The sequence below is a fragment of the Mastigoproctus giganteus genome, chromosome 2 (assembly GCF_048544385.1).
Source record: "Mastigoproctus giganteus isolate SK-2022 chromosome 2, ASM4854438v1, whole genome shotgun sequence".
NCBI lineage: Eukaryota > Metazoa > Arthropoda > Arachnida > Uropygi > Thelyphonidae > Mastigoproctus > Mastigoproctus giganteus.
The window spans coordinates 22,897,833-22,918,008 of record NC_143576.1 but is presented as its reverse complement, the minus strand read 5'-3'; the positions used below and the strand labels follow the sequence as shown (position 1 = coordinate 22,918,008).

Sequence of the window (20,176 nt, the reverse complement as noted above, 5' to 3'; positions counted from 1 at the left end):
GGAAACAGTAACCCCAGAGAAACGTATCAACTCTGCGGTACTACACTGACAGTGGTGGAGAATGAAAAGGACCTGGGGGTAATTGTGCAGGCAGATATGAAGTTCTCTGAGCAGTGCAGACGAGCTGCAAGAGTAGCTCATGGTGTCTTGTCAATGATATGCAGGAATTTTTCTAGCAGAGATAAGGAGGTGATTATTCCCTTGTATAAGGCAATGGTTAGGCCACATCTTGAGTACTGGAGGCCTCATTTCAAGAAGGATGTAGAGCTGCTGGAACGGGTACAGAGAAGGGCAACAAGATTAGTGAATGGAACAAAGGGTTGCTCTTACGAAGAAAGGCTTAAGTTTTGCAAATGACAGAGTCTGGAGACTAGGCACTGGCGAGGTGATCTGATAGAGGTGTATAAGGCTTTGAATGGTTTGAGCATGCTCAATGCCAATGGGATTCTTCATCTTGCTCAAAATAATCACCTCAGAGGGCATAAATTCAAATTGAGGAAGGAAGGATGTCGGATAGATGTGCGGAAATTTGCCTTTGGCCAGCGGGTGGTTGGTTGGTGGAACCGACTTCCATCACTTGTTGTTGAAGTTGATAGCCTAAACAAATTTAAAGCTCAACTGGACAGGTATTTCGAACGAACGGAGGGGTGAAATGGGAGTGGTGTGTGTTTTTTTTTTTTTGGTTGATGCTGAATAAGCTTGCTTTCTTGCATCATATGCCTCTACTAATGCTAATGCTAATATAGAAATATGCATGTATAGTTCATGAGGAGAGTGTCTTGTCATAAAAATTACAATCTTTATAATGCATAAATCTTTTTTAAATTTAAGTGCCATAACTTTATTCTATGCTTACTTTCAGACACTTAACATTTTGCTTTTTAGAAACTTCGATTTTGAAGACAGTCTAAAGAAAATCTTTGAAAGATCAGGTATAGCCACAGTGTGGTAAATTCTGAAAACATCCTTGTCTCTGATATCGATATCATAGCTTTACTAAATCGCTATCTGTCATTGCTGTTAATTAAAATTAGCATCTTTACCTCAGTTCTCATTAAATAGAATCACCCATATTTCAGAGCCACCTTTAATTCTGTGAGTTCATAGTATCCAGTGACGAAAATTAACTCTTTAGAGGTTCTGGCATGCAACTGCTATATTATATCATTGTAAATATTACATCATTTGAAAATTCTGTGTCATAATATTGCAAATATTTCACCATTCTTCTGTAGCATATTACACACTATATACAAGTTGTGTAGCATTGAAATTTCATTAGTGAAACTTCATGACAAGGAATAAATCAGTCATTAAATATCTCTTAAACTGATGAATATATGCTGAGTTGGCTTCGCATTAGCAGCACCCCCTTGTGTAGCAATAGACTGGTCTGTGATGCTGATGAAGGCTCCAAGTTGCAAAATGCTGATATAAGATTGTAGTTTTAGTAAATCAATAAGAGGAGTTTACCTCAATATAGTACGTGGAACACTTCCGTATGATACCCTCCAGAAATAAAAACGAAAAAATCGACAACTTACCGGTACATTAAAGTAAAATATAAATAATTAAAGTAAAATATAAATAATTAAATAATCAATTTAACACAATTCAAAACAATTAAAATTCAAATTAACGCAATTAAAAGAATCTAACGAAAATATTCAAAACGATTTTCCTTCCTGAAGCTGACAATGCTTTTCGACCGACTGTCGTGATCACAGGAATGAAAATTACCGAATCAGGCTAAACCTGCAACTTAAATAGTGATTGTGTCTTCGCGCATGCGCGTAAAGGTCCACGCATCGGAGATCAAATATGGCCGCCGAACATTAACAGAATTCTCGTGTAATTTAATTTCAATGGTTTCTGCAATTAATAGTCGCGTATAATTACGTTGAACGTTAAGTATTTTGGCCTCGTTAAATAAAAAAGTATGTTTTTCGTTAATGGCATGAAAGGCTAATTCTGACGCTGCTGAACGAGAAGCACGAACTGAGGCTTCGTGTTGATTTACACGGATATTAAGAGAAAACCGCGTCGAACCCTGATAAGACGAGTCGCAATCACCGCAAGAAATGTTGTATACTAGATCATTAATTTGTGTTGCGAACGCCGAAAGAACCGAGCGATTGTTCAGTATAGTGTGTAACTTCCGTATAGGCCTAGCTATAATTTTAAATTCGGTATCTTTAAAGAATCTGTTAAGCTGTTTGTGCCACTGTTCAACATATGGGACAGAAATAAAGTATTTTTTGATATTACTATTGTTGATTGGTGCAGTATTTTGTATCCTATCCTTAGCTTGTACCCTAATTCGATTTATTGTGTTAATGGGATAACCCCTGTTCAAGAATCTGCTAGTTAATATTTGTATTTCTGAGTCTAAAGCAGAATCCGTCGTTGAGTATTTATAGGCATTTAGAAATTGATTAAAGATAATCGATCTTTTGTAGGTGAACGGGTGGTAGCTATTATAATGTAGAAGCATACCGGTGTTTGTGGGTTTTCGATAGATGCTAAATTGTATTTTGTTCGAGTCCCGGGTAAGCGTGAAATTTAGAAAGTTTAATGACTTAGTATCCGTATCTTCCCTTTCCAATGTAAATTTGAGTCTAGAATGAATATTATTAAACGAATGTAAAATATCTTGGATAGTACTACTATCGGTAATAACTAGAACATCGTCTAAATACCTCCCATAGTATGTGATACGGGGACGAAAAGGTGTCAAATGTATCTGCTCAATCGTTGAGAGATAGATCTCTGACATTAAGCCACTCAGGCTCAAACCCATTGGTAATCCAAAAATTTGTTTGTACACCTTGTCTCGAAAGGTGATGTAGTTACCCTCAACTAATAGTTTAATTAAGTGAAAAATCTCCTTTATAGGCAGCTTCGTATAATTAATCGGTGTCGAGTTTTTATTTAACATATCCCAAATAATATCTAATGTGTATTCAACGTTTACATTCGTATATAATGATGTAACATCTAATGAGAATAAATTGTCATTGTCGCCGAGTCTACAGTCTTTAAGATTATTAAATAATGTATCGTAATTCTTAATCCCAAATTGTATAACCTGTCTAAAAGGTTTTATAATGTTATATACATGTGTGGCTAAGGCTGAAAATGCCGAGTTCCTGTAGGAAACAATAGGTCGAATCGGAAATCCAGGCTTGTGTAATTTTACCTGACCAAAAAGTGCAGGAATATTGTATGTTCTGGACTTCAATTCCTTCAACTGAACCATAGTAATGTAGTCGTTTTTTCGATATGTGGTTAACGTTTTATTGTATTGATTTACCAAATTGGTAAACAGTGTCGGGTCCACTTCACAATAAGTGGAGCTATCAGATACAACTGAATCTAACTTATTAATATAATCATGTTTATCTAGTATTACCACTGTATCTCCTTTATCTGCCCTCTGTATAATAATGTCCTTATTTTCTCGAAGTTCTCGTAAAGCTGAACTGTCATGTGTATTCAATTTAGGAAGTCGCGTTTCTTTTATGTTATTCACTACTTGGTTAACTTGCTGAATAAATACATCTTTTTGTGGAACACTACGAAGTCCAAATTCAATATCAATTACGCATTGTTTTTTTGGCAGCTTTCGAGGTGGTAAATTATAATTTAATCCTTTGGATAAAAGTGAAATCTGGTCCTGCGATAGTGTACACGAGGAAAGATTTGTAACCTGTTGATATGTCGGTTCGTTGGATACTGGGTGAGGGGGTGTTCGTGAACTAGCCGACATATTCTGTGGTAGTGCGTTATGTGTCTGTGGGGGGGATGTCACCCATCTCGTGTGAACTTGGTCGCAAGCTCGCGACAATGTGTTAGAATTCGCATGAACGTGTCTTGAACTATTCGATAATGTTTGCAACTTATTAACGTGTCTGTTTTTTATTTCTGAGGCTTGTGCTTCCCGTCGCAAATCTATGGAGGTCTTCAATACAGACCAATCGTTCGGATGTAGATAATTTTTTAATTTATCGCGAAGCTTCCTAACCTGGGAAAGGTATTTTTGTTTATCCGAATATCGAGATTTTAAGGCAAGCTTAACAATATTACGTGATGTCGCCAGTGATAGTTGTTTTATGCCTGAAATTTTTTGATTTAAATTCACCCTGGCAAACTTCGGAACGATGTTGTTTTGAAGGCAATATTTTAGGAAAGAAATATGGTAACTTTGGGCCGAGTACCTTAGTGTAGATTTAATGTAATTTTGTACCAAGCCATTCAAAAAATCTCCCATAATTGTGTGTATCGATTGTATACTACTGGAGAGATTGTAGTTTGCACACATGGTGATAAATATTTGAATGTCTACATTCAAAAATTGATCAGAGTGCCGATTTTTGAATGCAGATCAGAATTGTTCTGCATTCAGAAATTGATCAAAGAAAGAATGGGTCGGCATCAAGGTCTTTATGACTTCAAACGTGAAATGATTTTGGAGGAAAGACAAATAGGTGCCAGTATCTTGACAACAGCCAACATGGTTAAGGGCTCCCATTCTCTAGTGTCACAAGTCTATCATGACTGGCTGAACAGCAGTTGAACAACCAGCCAAAGGCCATACATGACAGCCACATGTGGTTGATGCCTATGGTGAGTATTATGTGTCTCATAACGCAGCACTGATGCAGTATAGTAGCCCAGCTGATCACCTAAGATATCCACATGCACTATGTGCCAGATATTAGCTCATATAGGTTATGGCAGTCAATGGCTGTCATAGGTACCCATACTCACTGTGAGACACAAGAACATGCACCTCTGTAATTCATGGTAATTGAAATCATGGCATGCACCTGAAAATTGTTAAGATACATTAACAATTACAAAATGTTTATTCTGTACAAGAAGATAGCCTTCCCATCCTCAGATAACTTGCCAGAAAAGAAAAAAAAACAAACAAACTTAGAGAAGCTTCCAATATTAAAAAACTGCTCAGGTCTACTTTGGTAACAGCCCACGCTAGCATGTCACATAGGTGTACAAGAACGTCACATAGGTGTACAAAGTTTCTTTTTTATTCATACTTATACAATATCTATGATGGACATCTGTTGTTGTAGGTAGCAGTAAGAAAAAAAGGAAGGTGTCACAGAATAGGATGCAGCTTTCTATTGCACCTCCATCATCTCAAGTGCACACTACACTACAAGGTATCATTTTGACAGTAAAGCAGCCAAGAAAGCATGCTTGCCAGTTGATCTTGTCCACCAAGTGTCAAATATGATGTTTGGTATCACAACTAATCTAATGTGAGAATTTTTAAAAGTATTGATAAAGATGGTTACACATTAACATGTTGCTTTGCCTTTGATCTTCATTTAAGATACACTGGAGTTAAACATTGCTTGTGTATATTTTTAAAGAATATTTCATGTTCTTGTGTAATTTCCTTTTGACCATTTCTCTCATCATTCCTGAAGAATATTTTCAGGGCGGGATCATAATATACAATTTGTAACTCATTCTTTTAATTAAAATTTTTTTATATATGATGTTCTCGTCTCCCAATTTTCTTCTTTCTGATTATCAGTGGCGATTACGTGCATCTGACATTGTTTCACTAACCTATAAATGGATGACCTGAGAATAAAAAGTTATTATGTATTACTTTCACACCATTGCTAATTTACTTGTATATGTTTTTCCTTATTTAAGGAATTTATTTTTTGATTTTCCAAGTGAAACAACAGATGTAACTTAACTTTCCACGTGCATTTTAATCAGGTACTGCACTGGATGCTTTACAGAGTATGCAGAGCTTTTTAAGAAGTAGGCCTGCTTCTTTTATATCCCTGGAACATGCCATAGAATGGTGGTAAGTTTTATTCTTATTATCATTATTATTATATTATTTCTCCCTAATAGGGGGTTTCAAACTTTTTTCATTGATTAAAAATCTCGTTGGGCTATTTGTTAAGCCTAATCGCATCAAAATTGTAAATCTCAGCCAAATATTGTTGGAAAAATCTGGAGAAAATTTCAAAAATCTTAAAATAATATAAAGAACAATATACAAATGGATTCAACAGAATTAGATGAGATAGTAGATAATTTTCCACCTCTGCTTACTCCTTCACAAGTGGATGGAAGTGAAGCCGGGGAGTGAAGTAGGCATAGGTTTGCCCAAATCGAGGTGATCTAGACTCTGGAAATCTCCTGCCATCTCATGACAATGATCCTGAGGGACCACAGAAGATTATTGAGTTCCCTTTGGTTAATGAGTCAGCAGAAATAAGTGCACAGACATCACAATGCTTGTGTTCATATACTGACCAAGTTTTTGCACTACATGCTACTGTCTCTCTCTCAGAGATTAGCATTAGCAGAGGCATACGATGCAAGAAAGCAAGCTTATGCAGCATTAGCAAAAAAAAAAAAAAAAAAAAAGAGGGAGACTTACAAGCCTGTCATTGCAGACATTCAAGATATATGATCTGCAAAAGAACAATTAATGATGAATGTCATATTGGAGAATGAATGTCTGAAAGTTAGGCTAGATGAACAGGAAGACCAATTAGTTCATCCCCTGGCTCCAGTAGTGCCAACATTCAGCTATGCTCAGGATGCTGGATTATACACTCTAGTGGGAAGTAACACATTTAACAAACATCTAAGACTCCTCCTCAGCAACGCGTGATACTAATAAAGGCTGCTGAAGACAGTACTCTCACAACAAGTGAAGAAGTAAGACATGAAATAAAAACTAAACTTATTTCTGAAATTAAAGATGTAAGAATTAAATACATGAGCAAGATTAGAGCCAGTGGAGTTCTAATTGAAGCTGCATTCTCTCAAGACCTGGACAAAATCAGGAATTGCTCTAAATTGCAGGAATGTGGACTTAGGTCAGAAACACCTAAAAAGTTAAGACCCACAATAGTAATATGATGTAAATAAAGACATTAATATAGAAGACATAATAGATGATTTGTACCATATCTTAAGGATAATGGTTTTACCATAGATGAAATAAAATAACAAATCAAACCTAGATTTTCAACTTATCCTAAACAGAATAAGACAAGTATAAACTGTATATTAGAGGTGACGAGCCCATTATGTAAAACAACTTTCCTAACAAATCGCAGAGTGTACCTTGGTTGGACATTACATACGATTAAAGATTACACCATATTGCATAGGTGTTTCAAATGCCTAAGCTATGGTCACTCAGCACGAGTATGTACCCAGGATTCCCAGACTTGTGGTCACTGTAGCCAGGCAGGTCACACATACAACGATTATCAGAATAAGGATAAACCTCCTGATGTCCAAGCTGCAAAAGAAGAAAGAAGAACTGTTCCCACTCTTATAAAGATAAAAAATGCTGCGAATATCTGAAAGCTCTGGAGTTAATTAGTTAACAGCATATAATGAATAATAAACTTATTCAGAATACTAATTCAAGCAGTACAAGACAAAATTTTTGCAACTAAATTGCCAGTGGGCAATATTAGGGATGAATGATCTCTCTACAATAGTTCTTGGCTTACAAGAGCCCTACTCCTATAAAGGAGGACTAGTAAAGGACTTGCCGATGAGATTTAGAGTGGCACAGTTCTGATCCAGATATTGTTGGTACAGTGGGGAAACACCAGAAGATGGATCTGGGCTGCAATTGTTGTGACTGATCCAACTCTGACTGTCACTAGGATAGTGAGCTTGAGTTCAAAACATGCAGTTTGTGTCTGTCTTGAGGCACACTGGTCAATTATATGTTGTGTCACTGTTCAAATCATCAGGATACTTTGTTGCAGGCCCTTAGAGATACGTACGTCGTTTTGTTGATGGATGCCAATATGAAGTCTTTGGCATCCATCATTGGTTTTATGGAATGGTTCTCAGACTACTGAGAAAGGAGAATTAATGGAGGAGTTGATATTGCCTTATCGTCTGAAGATCCTGAATACTGCTGATCATCCACCGACATGTGTAGTCAGTCATATGTAGACATCTCTTTGGTGACATCTGCTGTTGCCCCTAAACTTGGGTAATGGCAAGTTCATACTAGCTGGTCAACTAGTGTCCATAATGCCATAACTTTTACCTTGGGAGGCAACATTACTCACACTACGATTGATAACTCAGACGTCCTAAGATGCCATACCAGAGCTGCCAAATGGCAAATTATTGATAGTACAATTAAGGACCTGCTTTCTGTGGAGCAATTAAATTACATGGAATCCCTCAATATTGATGATCAAGTCAATTTCCTACAAGATAAGATACTGCAGGCCTATGATGAATCCATTCTTTATCACAAGAGGAAACCTTATATTCCCTGGTGGTTGACTGTTCTATCTGATTTAAAATTGCTCACTAGACGATTCAGGCAAGAATATCAGAGAACCATGCGGAGCAGAACCCGAACTACCTTGCAAATACTAGTATTGTACGACAGATACAGGCGAGATGATAATACCACCAGGAGATCTATAAACATAAAAAGGCCTTATGGGAAAGCTTAGTCAGTTCCCAGGGAAATAGTGATCCCTTGAGACTGGTGTATAAGCTCATTAATAACAAACTCTCGCCAGGGGAAATCTTTACCTCTGTCAAAAATGCAGAGAACTTGGATACACTAGGATTTTGTATGTGATAATAGTAATAAAATAATTTTGTATGTGATAATAGTAATAAAATAATTTTGTATGTGATAATAGTAATAAAATAATTTTGTATGTGATAATCTATCAAGATGATGAAACAACTGAAATGCAGGAAGAAGTTAATATCAAGCTTAATGATTCTTTTTATGTAGGTAGACCAGAGGAACCTCCTTTTAATATGGATGACATCGAAGCAGCAATTCGATCTATGCCTTCGGGAAAATGCCCAGAGTCAACGCCACTGAGGTAGAAGTGGTTATAAGAACTTGGAAGATTTTTCCTGATTCTATTGTAATATTGTTCAACTCTTGCCTTAAACAAGGCACCTTTCCAAGAGTGTGGAAAAAGGCAGTCCTGAAGAACTTGTTAAACAATCCAGATAAGCCTGCTGATAATCCATTGTCATACAGGCCCATCGTTCTTCCAGTGATGGGCCTGTATGACGATGGCTGGCCTTAGAATAGGTCTTAGCTAGTCACCTGTGATGGCTTACTCTGCAAAGGGACTGTCTTCTTTAAACCAATATGGTTTTACAAGAGGTAGAAGCACTGAAATCTCCCAGCTCTTATTATTAGACAAGAAACTGACATGAAATATCTTGTGGGTCTCTTTGTGGACTTCAAAACCTTTGAAGTCCACAAAGAGACCCAGACAACCTTTGGTGGCAGAGTGCCATGGAGAGGTTCCAGGAGGCTCAGGTGTCTGATCATATCTATAAGCTACTTGGTAGCTACTTTTTAGATCACACTATTGTTGTAAGAAGTGGAAACAAATAGTCTCCCTCCAGACAAGTGACAAGAGGATGCCCACAGGAGTCAATTCTTGGTTCCCTGTGCTGGAATCGAGTATTTGATTCCCAGCTCAACAAAAAGGTTCAATGATACACACAAATGTGGTTGCCTTTGCTGATGACCTGACGATGCTGATTAGCAGGAATTCGAGGAGGAACTTAGAAGAAACTGCAGATGTCATTTTGAGGAATCTCAAATTTGTCAGGAATTTACAAATTACAGGTCTCAGTTGCAAAAACATCACAAATGTTGATTAAAGGTAAACCTGATCATAAAACTGTTATCAAATACAGGAATCAATCCATACAGTGTATTCCCCAGGTTAAATATTTTGCCGTTCTACTATATGATGGCATGAGTTTCTTGTCACATACTAAATATCTTAACGAAAAATCTAAGATCATTTTAATCAGCAGAAAGTTACAAGACAGAACTGGGGCTTGAAGAGCCATACATTGACACTGCATTATAAACCCCAGGGGCTTGCATATGGTGAGTATGGACTTGGCACACCTAGGGTCCTGAGCTGGATATCATCATTCTTGGTGATTCCCTTCTCTCTCTCTCTCTCTCTCTCTCAGGGCAATTCAGAATTTTTTTTTTTTTTGGCTGTTGCAGCATTCTTCCCATTCTCTTTTCAGCTCAGAACGAAGAAGTTTTATGGTTTTTAAGGCATAAGCGCTTCAAACGCGGTCCTGTTTTGGCATAGAGATTCGTTTGCATTCAGTTCCTTTTTTCCTGTCAGCAGAACCAGTTCTTGATTTTGGAAAGAAATTTACTCACTGTTGACTGATTACAAGACACTATAAGCAATATGATGGGAAGAACATCCTTCCTCATGTAAAGTAACAGTAGCACTCTTTCATCGTGGCGTCAACTGCACATAATTTGCCATCTTGACACAAGCAAGGAATGACTGCAACGTGTTTATATAGCTGAAAGTGTATATAAAGCAAAAAAAATAAACTTTTTTTTAAACTTATTTAAAATAATCTTTCCACTTTCTTGTTATTCTATTCAACACACACACACACACACACACTCACACACACATAGAGCCCAGTCACAATATTATGACCCCCCCCAATGCAGACATCACACACACCTAGTGAATCATACAGCGCACGTGTCAAGTTTACACACTGCAAGCATATAAGGCTTGATATTCGGCATCTGTGAACACAGTAACAGCCTCTGTCATGGGTAGAGCATGTGACCTATCGGGCCAGGGGTGCCAGCATTTCCGAAACAGCGGACTTTGTGAAATGCTGTATCAAGACTGGACAAATGGGACAGTTTTTATGACCCAACGTGCCACTTGTGTAGCCTATGCGCCACTGATTCCAGGGGTGAACGTCGGCTGAAACAGTTGGTCAGGACCGATCAGTGCCCTACTGTTGATTAATTAGCAGTTGAAATGAACCGTGGGGCCATCAGAAAGGTCTCCAACACGACAGTGCAGCAAACTCTGTTGCACATTGGGCTCTGGAGCAGACACTTGGTGACAGCACCCATGCTGATGGCTGTTCATCGCAAACAACGCTGTCAGTTTGCACAGCAGTTCCAACACTGGACCCTGGCCAAGTGGCAATAGGTGACCTTCTCCAATGAGCCACGGTTTCTGCTCCACCAAGTGGATGAATGGTGGCATAATAGGTGTGAAACCTCCTAGAACAGACACCTGGACACGGCTGTTGGCAGAAGGCAGGCTGGTGGGGAACGTTTTCATGGCATGGCTTGGGTCCGCTGATACTTCTGGAGCACACCCTGAACACAAATGGTTACCTATCGATTGCCGCCGATCAGGTACACCCATACACGTTGACTGTGTTCCCTGAGGGCAATGGTATCTATCAGCAAGATAATGCACCATGCCATGTCATCAGAATTGTCTGTGAGTGGTTTGAGGAGCATGTCAAAGACTTCAAGCTACTCCCTTGGCCACCGAATTCCTCGAATCTTAAACTGATTGAAAATCTATGGGACCACCTCGATCAACACATCAGCCGGATGGATCCTTTACCAAGGAACCTACAGGAACTCCGGGGTGCACTGCAGTCTGCATGGTCACGGGCACCCGTAGCAACCTTCTGCAGACTTATCGAGTCCCTCCTACCGCAGCTAGCTGCAGTGTATGCTGTGAAAGGCACATATTCTGGATACGTGGTAGGTGGTCATAATAATGTGACTGGACCCTGTGTATGTTTATATATATATATATATATATATCAGTTTTAGTAAAGCTTTTGATACAGTTCATATTCAAAGGCACATATTCTGGATACGTGGTAGGTGGTCATAATAATGTGACTGGACCCTGTGTATGTTTATATATATATATATATATATGTTTTAGTAAAGCTTTTGATACAGTTCCTCGTGAGAGGTTATTGTACAAATTGGAGCAGGTCAGAATAATAGGTCCATCAAAGTATTAGGGATTGGTTGAAGGACAGTAGACAGAGGGTGGTTATAAATGGGTATTCCTCAGAGTGGACTAGTGTAGCAAGTAAGGTCCTTCAGGGATCCTCCATGTATTTTCAACAAGTAATAACTCCCTGTATCATATCTTATAGGAACTATGTTCTACTAATTTTATTCATATTTTGAGATCGTAAAGTAATACGTCATATTAATGTTCATTAATCTATTTATGTTTTAGTGTACGCAGTGGACAAGTAAGAAATGTGGAATCAGCACGAGTGTCAATGCCTGGGCAGTTAAAAAAGTATGATTTTTTTTTTTTTTTTTTAATCAGGGTGAATTGTACTAGGCTACTACCAACTACTTGACTAGTAGTTGGTAAAGTTTTATTCTACAAGTTATTTTTATATTAAATGAATAATAAGCTTTGCATGAAGTAATTGTAATATGTATAAATCAGTTTGTTCATAATACTGTGTTAAAATGTATCTTTTTATTTGCAAAATAATATATATTCATGAAAAATACTTGCCTTGTGTAATTCTCATGTGTTTATCTTAGTGCAAAAATTTTTCTTCGGGGTATCGTTAACATTAATTGAGGCATATGATGCAAGAAAGCAAGCTTATACAGCATCAGCCAAAAAAAAAAACCCTTCCCATTTCAACCATCCGATCACTCCAAATGTTTGTCTAGTTCAGCCTTAAGTTTATTTAAGCTATCAACTTCCACAAAAACAGATGGAAGTCTGTTCTAGCAATCAACTACTTGTTGGCTAAAGGCAAACTTCTGCACATCTATTCTACAACTGTCTTTCTTCAGTTTGAATCTATGCCCCCCCCCCTCAGTTTCTTAGTCTGAGTAAGCAGAAGTATCCCGTCAGCATTGAGCGTGCCCAAACCTTATATACCTCGCAGGTGCCTAGTCTTCAGATGCTGCAACTTGAAGAACTCAAAGCCGTTCTTCATAAGCACATCCCTTTGTTCCTCTCTCCAATCTTCTTGCCCTTCTCCGTACTCGTTCTAGCAACTCTACATCCTTCCTAAAATGAGGCCTCCAGACCTGTATACGGTACTCAAGGTGTGGCCTGACTATTGACTTATACAAAGGGATAATCACCTCCTCATCTCTGCTAGCAGAATTCCTATATATTGTTGACAAAACTCCATGACATGCTCTGACAGCGCATCTGCACTGCTCAGAGAACTTCATATATGACTGCACAATTACCCCCAGGTCTTTTTCATTATCCATCTCCCTGAGTGTAGTACTACAGAGTTGGTACATTTCTCTTGGGTTACTGCTGCCCATATGCAGTACTTTGCATTTGTCAGTGTTAAATTTCAGTTGCCAGTTCTCAGCCCATCTGCCTGTTTATCTGCCTAACTTTTCTAGATCCTTTTGCAGTAGCATACTGTCTTTAGTGTCATTAACAACCCTTTCCTTCGTATTTCCAACCCTTTCCTTTCCGTCTGCAAACTTGAACATTAAGCCTGATATACCTTCATTGATATCATTGATAAATACACAAAACAACAATGGGCTCAGCACCAAAACCTGCGGGACTTCGCTAATTACATTAGTCCATGTAGAGCAGTGTCCATTTATTACCGCACTCTCCCGTCTGCCATTCAACCATCACTTTATCCATTGCAGTAACTTGCCCTAAATGCCATACCACTCCAATTTGTACGGCAGTCTTCCATGTGTAACAGTATCAAAAGCTTTCCTGAAATCCAAGTATATGATATAAAAATTACTTTTAGCATCCAATTCCTTTGTGACCACATCGTAGTTTCCAATCAAATTGGTCAGACAAGACTTCCCCTTAACAAACCCTTTCTGTGTCTGAACTATTGCTGCTGTCTTGTCTAGGTGATCCTGTATCACCTCTTTAATCAGTGACTCCATTACTTTCCCCAGAACAGAAGTTTAAACTAACAAGTCTATAATTATTTCTGTCACCCTTTGAACCCCATTTGTGAATAGGGGATACATTTGCACATCTCCAGTCCATGGGACCTCCTCTGACTATAAGGATGCTCTTATAATTATGGCTAAGGGTTTACTTACTTCTCTTGCTGCCTCCTTCATTATAACTGGATAGATTCCATCTGCCCCAGGTACCTTTTTTATGTTTAACTTCAACAATTTCTCCTCTACTTTGCTCTGAGTTATCACGAAATCACTTAGCTCCCTGTTAAAGTTTGATAAACGTCTGGAATTTCCCTCCTCGAATAATTCCTCATGTTTGAATGTAGATGCAAAATATTTATTTAGTTTGTTAGCTACCTGAGCAGAATCATCAATAGTCGAACCATCTATGTTAAGTGGACAAATCTGATTCATCCCATTCCTTCTAGAGTTTACACAAGTAAAGAACTCTTTGCTGTTTTTCTCTGTGACCTTTGCCAAAGATTTCTCGTAATCTGCCTTCGCCTCCCTAACCTTCTTTGCGAATTGATTACAGACTAGCTTATATCTGTCGTAGACTTCTGTGTCGCCTGATAAATTATATGCATCCCATGCATTTTTCTTCTCTGCCACAAGCCTCGTTAATTCATCTGACATCCATTTACGCCTGAACCTTGAACAGTATTTCTTAGTTGGCATGAAAAGCCTAGTAGCTTCCAAGATTAAGTTCCTGAAGGCTTCCCATTTAGAATTCACTTTTGGTAACATCATCAGTTGTTCCCACTGATGATTTTACTATAGAATTAAAAACTGTCTAAGACCTCTGTAGTCACCTTTATGAAAACAAAAACCTTTTCTTTTACCCTTGATCATAGTTACACCTTTAAGTAAATCCCACATAAGTACATTGTGATCACTGTCACCTAGTGGTTCCTTTATCTGCAAATTCCTAATGCATGCGTTATCACTGCTGATAATCAGATCAAGGGGTATTACTCCCTCTGATTGCCCCTCAAACATGTTGCTGTAGAAAACAATCCTCCAATAAATCCACAGAAGTCTTGCTGGCGTTCGAGTGACCAATCCACAAGTTCCAGTCAATATCTGGAAAGTTAAAATCTCCCATTATAAGACATTCTGATTTACTGGCCCACTCTATTTCTCTGCACAATTGCTCATTAGATTCATTAGGCCTATAGCACACACACACCTACTCTCATTTTTCCTTTCGCAGTGCTTATTTCGCACCAAACAGACTCAACACTGCATTGTCCACCAGCATCAATTGGATGTACTTCCTTAGATTTTATGTAATAGCTTAACTAATAGCATAACCCCTCCTCCCTTCCTATCTTGTCCATCCTTCCTACACACATTGTACTCCCCAAATTCCAACTCTGCACTGCTTATATATGTGTGACACCATGTATCTGATATCCCAACAATATCTGGCTTTGATGTCTTGATCAACACTTCAAATTCATCAGTTTTATTTACTATACTTCTAGTGGCACCTCCATGGGGAGGAGCAGCAGTGCGTAGCACACACTTCTTCATTAAACCGGGGTTCGAGCCCGTGACCACCGCATATCCCCGGAGCAATATGGCCTTAGTTGCTAATGCTCCTAAAGATCAAATAACAACATATACTTCTAGCATTAGTGTACATGCCAGTATACATGCACTTGTTCTTACTGTTAGTTACCTTAACACAACCCATGTATTTACATGTTCCATGATGACTCCCAGCAGCTCTTGAAATTCCCAGCAACTTGTTCTCTAGGCTACTGCTCATTAAAATAGAAGCAGTGCAAGAATCACATTCCTTCTGCCTGCGGCTACCGTTAATCTTTTAGTCTTATGAATCCCCCCAAACTAGCAGTGTTCCGACCCACCTAACACTGCCTCGATAGCATCAGCAAATATTCTTGCACCCTTTCTATTTAAGTGTATCCCATCCCTCTAGAAGCAGTCTCTCCTGTTAGCAAGCACAGACCACACTGAAGAAAATTCTACCCTGTGAGCCTTGCACAATCTTTCCAGGGCCAATTGATTGACAAGGCTTTCATCATATACTCCCTTCTTTCATGTCTGGACAGAATTGCAGACACTTTCAAATTTAACCCTAACTCGCAACTTTTTTTCTGCTTTGACCTGTACTTGTTATGTAAATCTGCAGATCTCTTACACTTAAGGTCATTAGTGCCAGTGTGTACAACAATATCACCTTTTGTGCCCTTAAAAGATGATATCTGCTCTACAGCAGCAGCAGCAGCATCATCATCATCATCATCTTTTGCCCCTGGCAGACATACCCTGGTCCTGTTCCACTTATCCGTTTTGCATACTATATTCCCCGTCTCCCTGACAATAGTCACTGATAATAACTAGTTCCTGTGGGACCAGCACATATTCTGCCTTGGAGTTTGCTGCTGTGTTGCCAACTCCAAGGCACATATTCTGCCTTGGAGTTTGCTGCTGTGTTGCCAGATGCACAGGAGTGAGCTCTAAGTCGATAAAACGACTATGATACACTTACACTTCACCCTCAATATGATACACTTCACCCTCATGGGTAGGCCTTTGATCAATGAACAACAGACTGTAGAGTTTCTAGTGCCGTATTCTTATTGTAGAACAGTGATCAGTCTAGGCTTCCATTCCTCCTCCTGCAGAACAGTGATCATTGAACTACCAGTGTGGGGTGCATTGGTCTGTCCCTCATCCAATGTTTCAATTCATCCCATAGATATTCCATAGGAACTCTGCACTGGCCATTCCACTCTTTTACAGTCACATCTATAAACCATTCTCAAGCATTCACTGGCAATATGGCATGGTACAGTATCCTGATAAAACAAACATTGGTCTGTACCAAAGAACTGTCAAATCATAGGGAGCATGAAATCATTCAGAATGTTAAAGGTAAGCATTGGCATTCATGATTCCTACACAACAAGAAGTCCTCGGCCATACCATGAGAAACAGTTCTGCACCATAACCCTACCTCATTGGAACTTTGTTGTTGGCATAATGCCCTCCAACAACAGACATTTTCTAAATGCCCTGTGCTCACATTGCCCATTTGATCAGAATAGGGTATTGAGAGATTTGTCACTCCACAGAACTGATTTCTACTTCCCAGTGGTTCAGTTACAGCATTCTTTGCATTATGCATGGTGTGACAATTGATTGTTTTTGGTGGTGACATTTGGCTTATGTGCTGAGCTCTGCAGCCTCAGTTTTCATGGTTTTCTCCCATGAAAACCAAGGCTGTAGTGCTCTGTATATAATGTGTTCACCACGAACTTCTGGTTAATATTTTACAATAATGACTGACAAGATTGCTATACTATCTTTCCAAGTATCCTCTGGTTGTGTACAGTAAGCTTTGGCCTTTCTGTGTTTCTAGACAATGATGATATTCCACCACACTTCCATTTCATGATAACATGACTTCCGATCAACTTTGAATGGTGTAGGCAGTCAGCAATTGCATGAATTAACAAGTCAGAATCATTCTATTAAAATAAGTTATCTAAGCTTTATGTGCCACAAAGAGAACAACTAACTTATGTTACTCATATACTTTCCTTATGTACCAATCTGAGTCACTTGTTTGTTGAGAAAGTAAGGTAGACTATGAAAATGGGAGTGTTCAGATACTTTTTGGAAGATGTTACATGGTAGATCCCAAGTAACAAGGCATCTTTTTTTTTTTCTTTTTTTTTTTTATGTACAAGCAACAACTCAGTAGAATATGTAAAATAACTATGATAGTATGACAAAACATTTATTAAATTTTTTTAATAGCATGGTAACCCAGATGCCAAGTATATTTTATTCATGAAGCAGATCATAGAGAACACTACAATATATATATATATATCTATATATTTTTTTTTTTTGCTGATGCTTTATAAGTATATTAGCATTAGCATTAGTAGAGGCATATGATGCAAGAAAGCAAGCTTATTCAGCATCAGCCAAAAAAAAAAAAAAAAACACCACTCCCATTTCATTCCCCCCCCCCCCCCGTTCGTTCAAAACACCTGTCCAGTTGAGCCTTAAATTTGTTTAGGCTATCAACTTCAACAACAAATGATGGAAGTCAGTTCCACCAACCAACCACCCGCTGGCCAAAGGCAAATTTCCGCACATCTATCTGACATCCGTCCTTCCTCAATTTGAATTTATGCCCTCTGAGGTGATTATTCTGAGCAAGATGAAGAATCCCATTGGCATTGAGCATGCTCAAACCATTCAAAGCCTTATACACCTCTATCAGATCACCTCGCCGGTGCCTAGTCTCCAGACTCTGTAATTTGCAAAACTTAAGCCTTTCTTCGTAAGAGCAACCCTTTGTTCCATTCACTAATCTTGTTGCCCTTCTCTGTACCCATTCCAGCAGCTCTACATCCTTCTTGAAATGAGGCCTCCAGACCTGTATACAGTACTCAAGATGTGGCCTAACCATTGCCTTATACAAGGGAATAATCACCTCCTTATCCCTGCTAGAAACATTCCTGCATATCATTGACAAGACACCATGAGCTACTCTTGCAGCTCGTCTGCACTGCTCAGAGAACTTCATATCTGCCTGCACAATTACCCCCAGGTCCTTTTCATTCTCCACCACTGTCAGTGTAGTACCGCAGAGTTGATACGTTGCTCTGGGGTTACTGTTTCCCATATGTAGTACTTTACATTTGTCAATGGTAAACTTCATTTGCCACCTCTCAGCCCATCTGTTCAACCTTTCCAGATCCTGTTGCAGCAGCATAGCGTCAGTAGTGTCCTTAACAACCCTGCCAACCTTTGTATCATCTGCAAACGTGGACATTAAACTTGATATTCCATCATCAATATCATTCATAAACACTGAAAACAACAACGGACCCAACACTGAACCCTGAGGAACTCCACTAATAACATTAGTCCACGTTGAGCAGTGTCCATTGATTACCACTCTCTGTCTTCTGCCACTCAACCATCCCCTTATCCATAGCAGCAATTTGCCTCCAGTGCCACACTGCTCCAATTTGTGCAGCAGTCTTCCATCTGCAACAGTATCAAAAGCCTTTCTAGATCCAAATATATAATATCAAAGTTATTCCCTGCATCCAGTTCTTTTGTGACTACATCATAGTATCCAATCAAATTGGTCAGGCAAGACCTGCCCTTAACAAAACCATGCTGCGTCTGAGCTATAACTGAATTCTTGTCTAGATGATCCTGCAGTGCTTCTTTAACCAGTGCCTCCATTAATTTTCCTGGAACAGAAGTTAAACTAACAGGTCTATAATTACTTGTGTCAGCCTTTGATCCTCCTTTGTGAATTGGGGTTACATTTGCACATTTCCAGTCTATGGGTACCTCCCCTGAGTCCAAAGAAGCTCTCATAATTATGGCTAGGGGTTTGCTTACTTCCTTTGCTGCCTCCTTTAATATAACTGGATAGATCCCATCCACCCCAGGTGCCTTTTTTATGTTTATCCTCAACAATCTCTTCTCCACTTTCCTCTCAGTTATTACAAAATCATCTAGCTCACTGCCAGTGTCTACTTTACCTACGTCATTCTCCTTCCTGAATAACTCCTCATGCGTGAATGTAGATGCAAAATACTCGTTTAGATTGTTAGCCACCTGAGCAGGATCCTGAACTGTTGAACCATCAATATCCAGTGGACCAATCTGATTCATCCCTTTCCTTCTTGAGTTTAAATAGGTAAAGAACTCTTTTCTGTTTTTCTTTGCATCCTTTGCCAAAGATTTTTCGTAGTCTGCCTTTGCCTGCCTAATCTCCTTTGTGACTTGGTTACAGACCAACTTGTATCTATCATAGGCTTCCATGTCGCCCATTAATTTGTATGTATTCCATGCATTTTTCTTCTCTGCCACATGTCTCATTAGTTCATCTGACAACATTTAGGCCTAATCCTTGAACAATATTTCTTAGTTGGTATGTAAAGCCTGGTAGCTTCCAAGATTAGTTCCTTGAATGCTTCCCATTTTGAGTTTGCTGTTGGTAACATCATCAGTTGGTCCCACTGTATAGAATTTAAATACTGTCTCAGACCATCATAGTCGCCTTTACGAAAACAAAAACCCTTCCCTTTACCTCTGATGGTAGTTACCTCCTTGAGTAAATCCCACTTCAACACACTGTGATCACTGCCACCTAGTGGTTCATTTATCTGCAGATTCTTAATGCATGAAAAATCACTACTGATAATCAGATCAAGAGCATTGCTCCCTCTTGTTGCCTCACAAACATGCTGATGTAGAAAACAATCATCCAATAAATTCCCAAAAGCCTGGCTAGTGTGTGAGTGATCAACCCACAAATTCCAGTCAATATCTGGGAAATTAAAATCCTCCATTATAAGACTCTCTGATTTA

At 38.8% G+C, this 20,176-nt stretch overlaps 1 protein-coding gene across 1 annotated transcript in view; it reads left to right on the top strand.

The window, feature by feature from the left end:
• The window catches only part of LOC150089219 (protein phosphatase methylesterase 1), a 273,882-nt gene that overhangs the window by 195,840 nt on the left and 57,866 nt on the right, over positions 1–20,176 (top strand). Inside the window, exons 8-9 of the mRNA XM_090390380.1 lie at positions 5,761–5,851; positions 12,099–12,164. Coding sequence (XP_090246506.1) covers positions 5,761–5,851; positions 12,099–12,164 — 157 coding nt within the window. The remainder of the gene's footprint in view (positions 1–5,760; positions 5,852–12,098; positions 12,165–20,176) is intronic.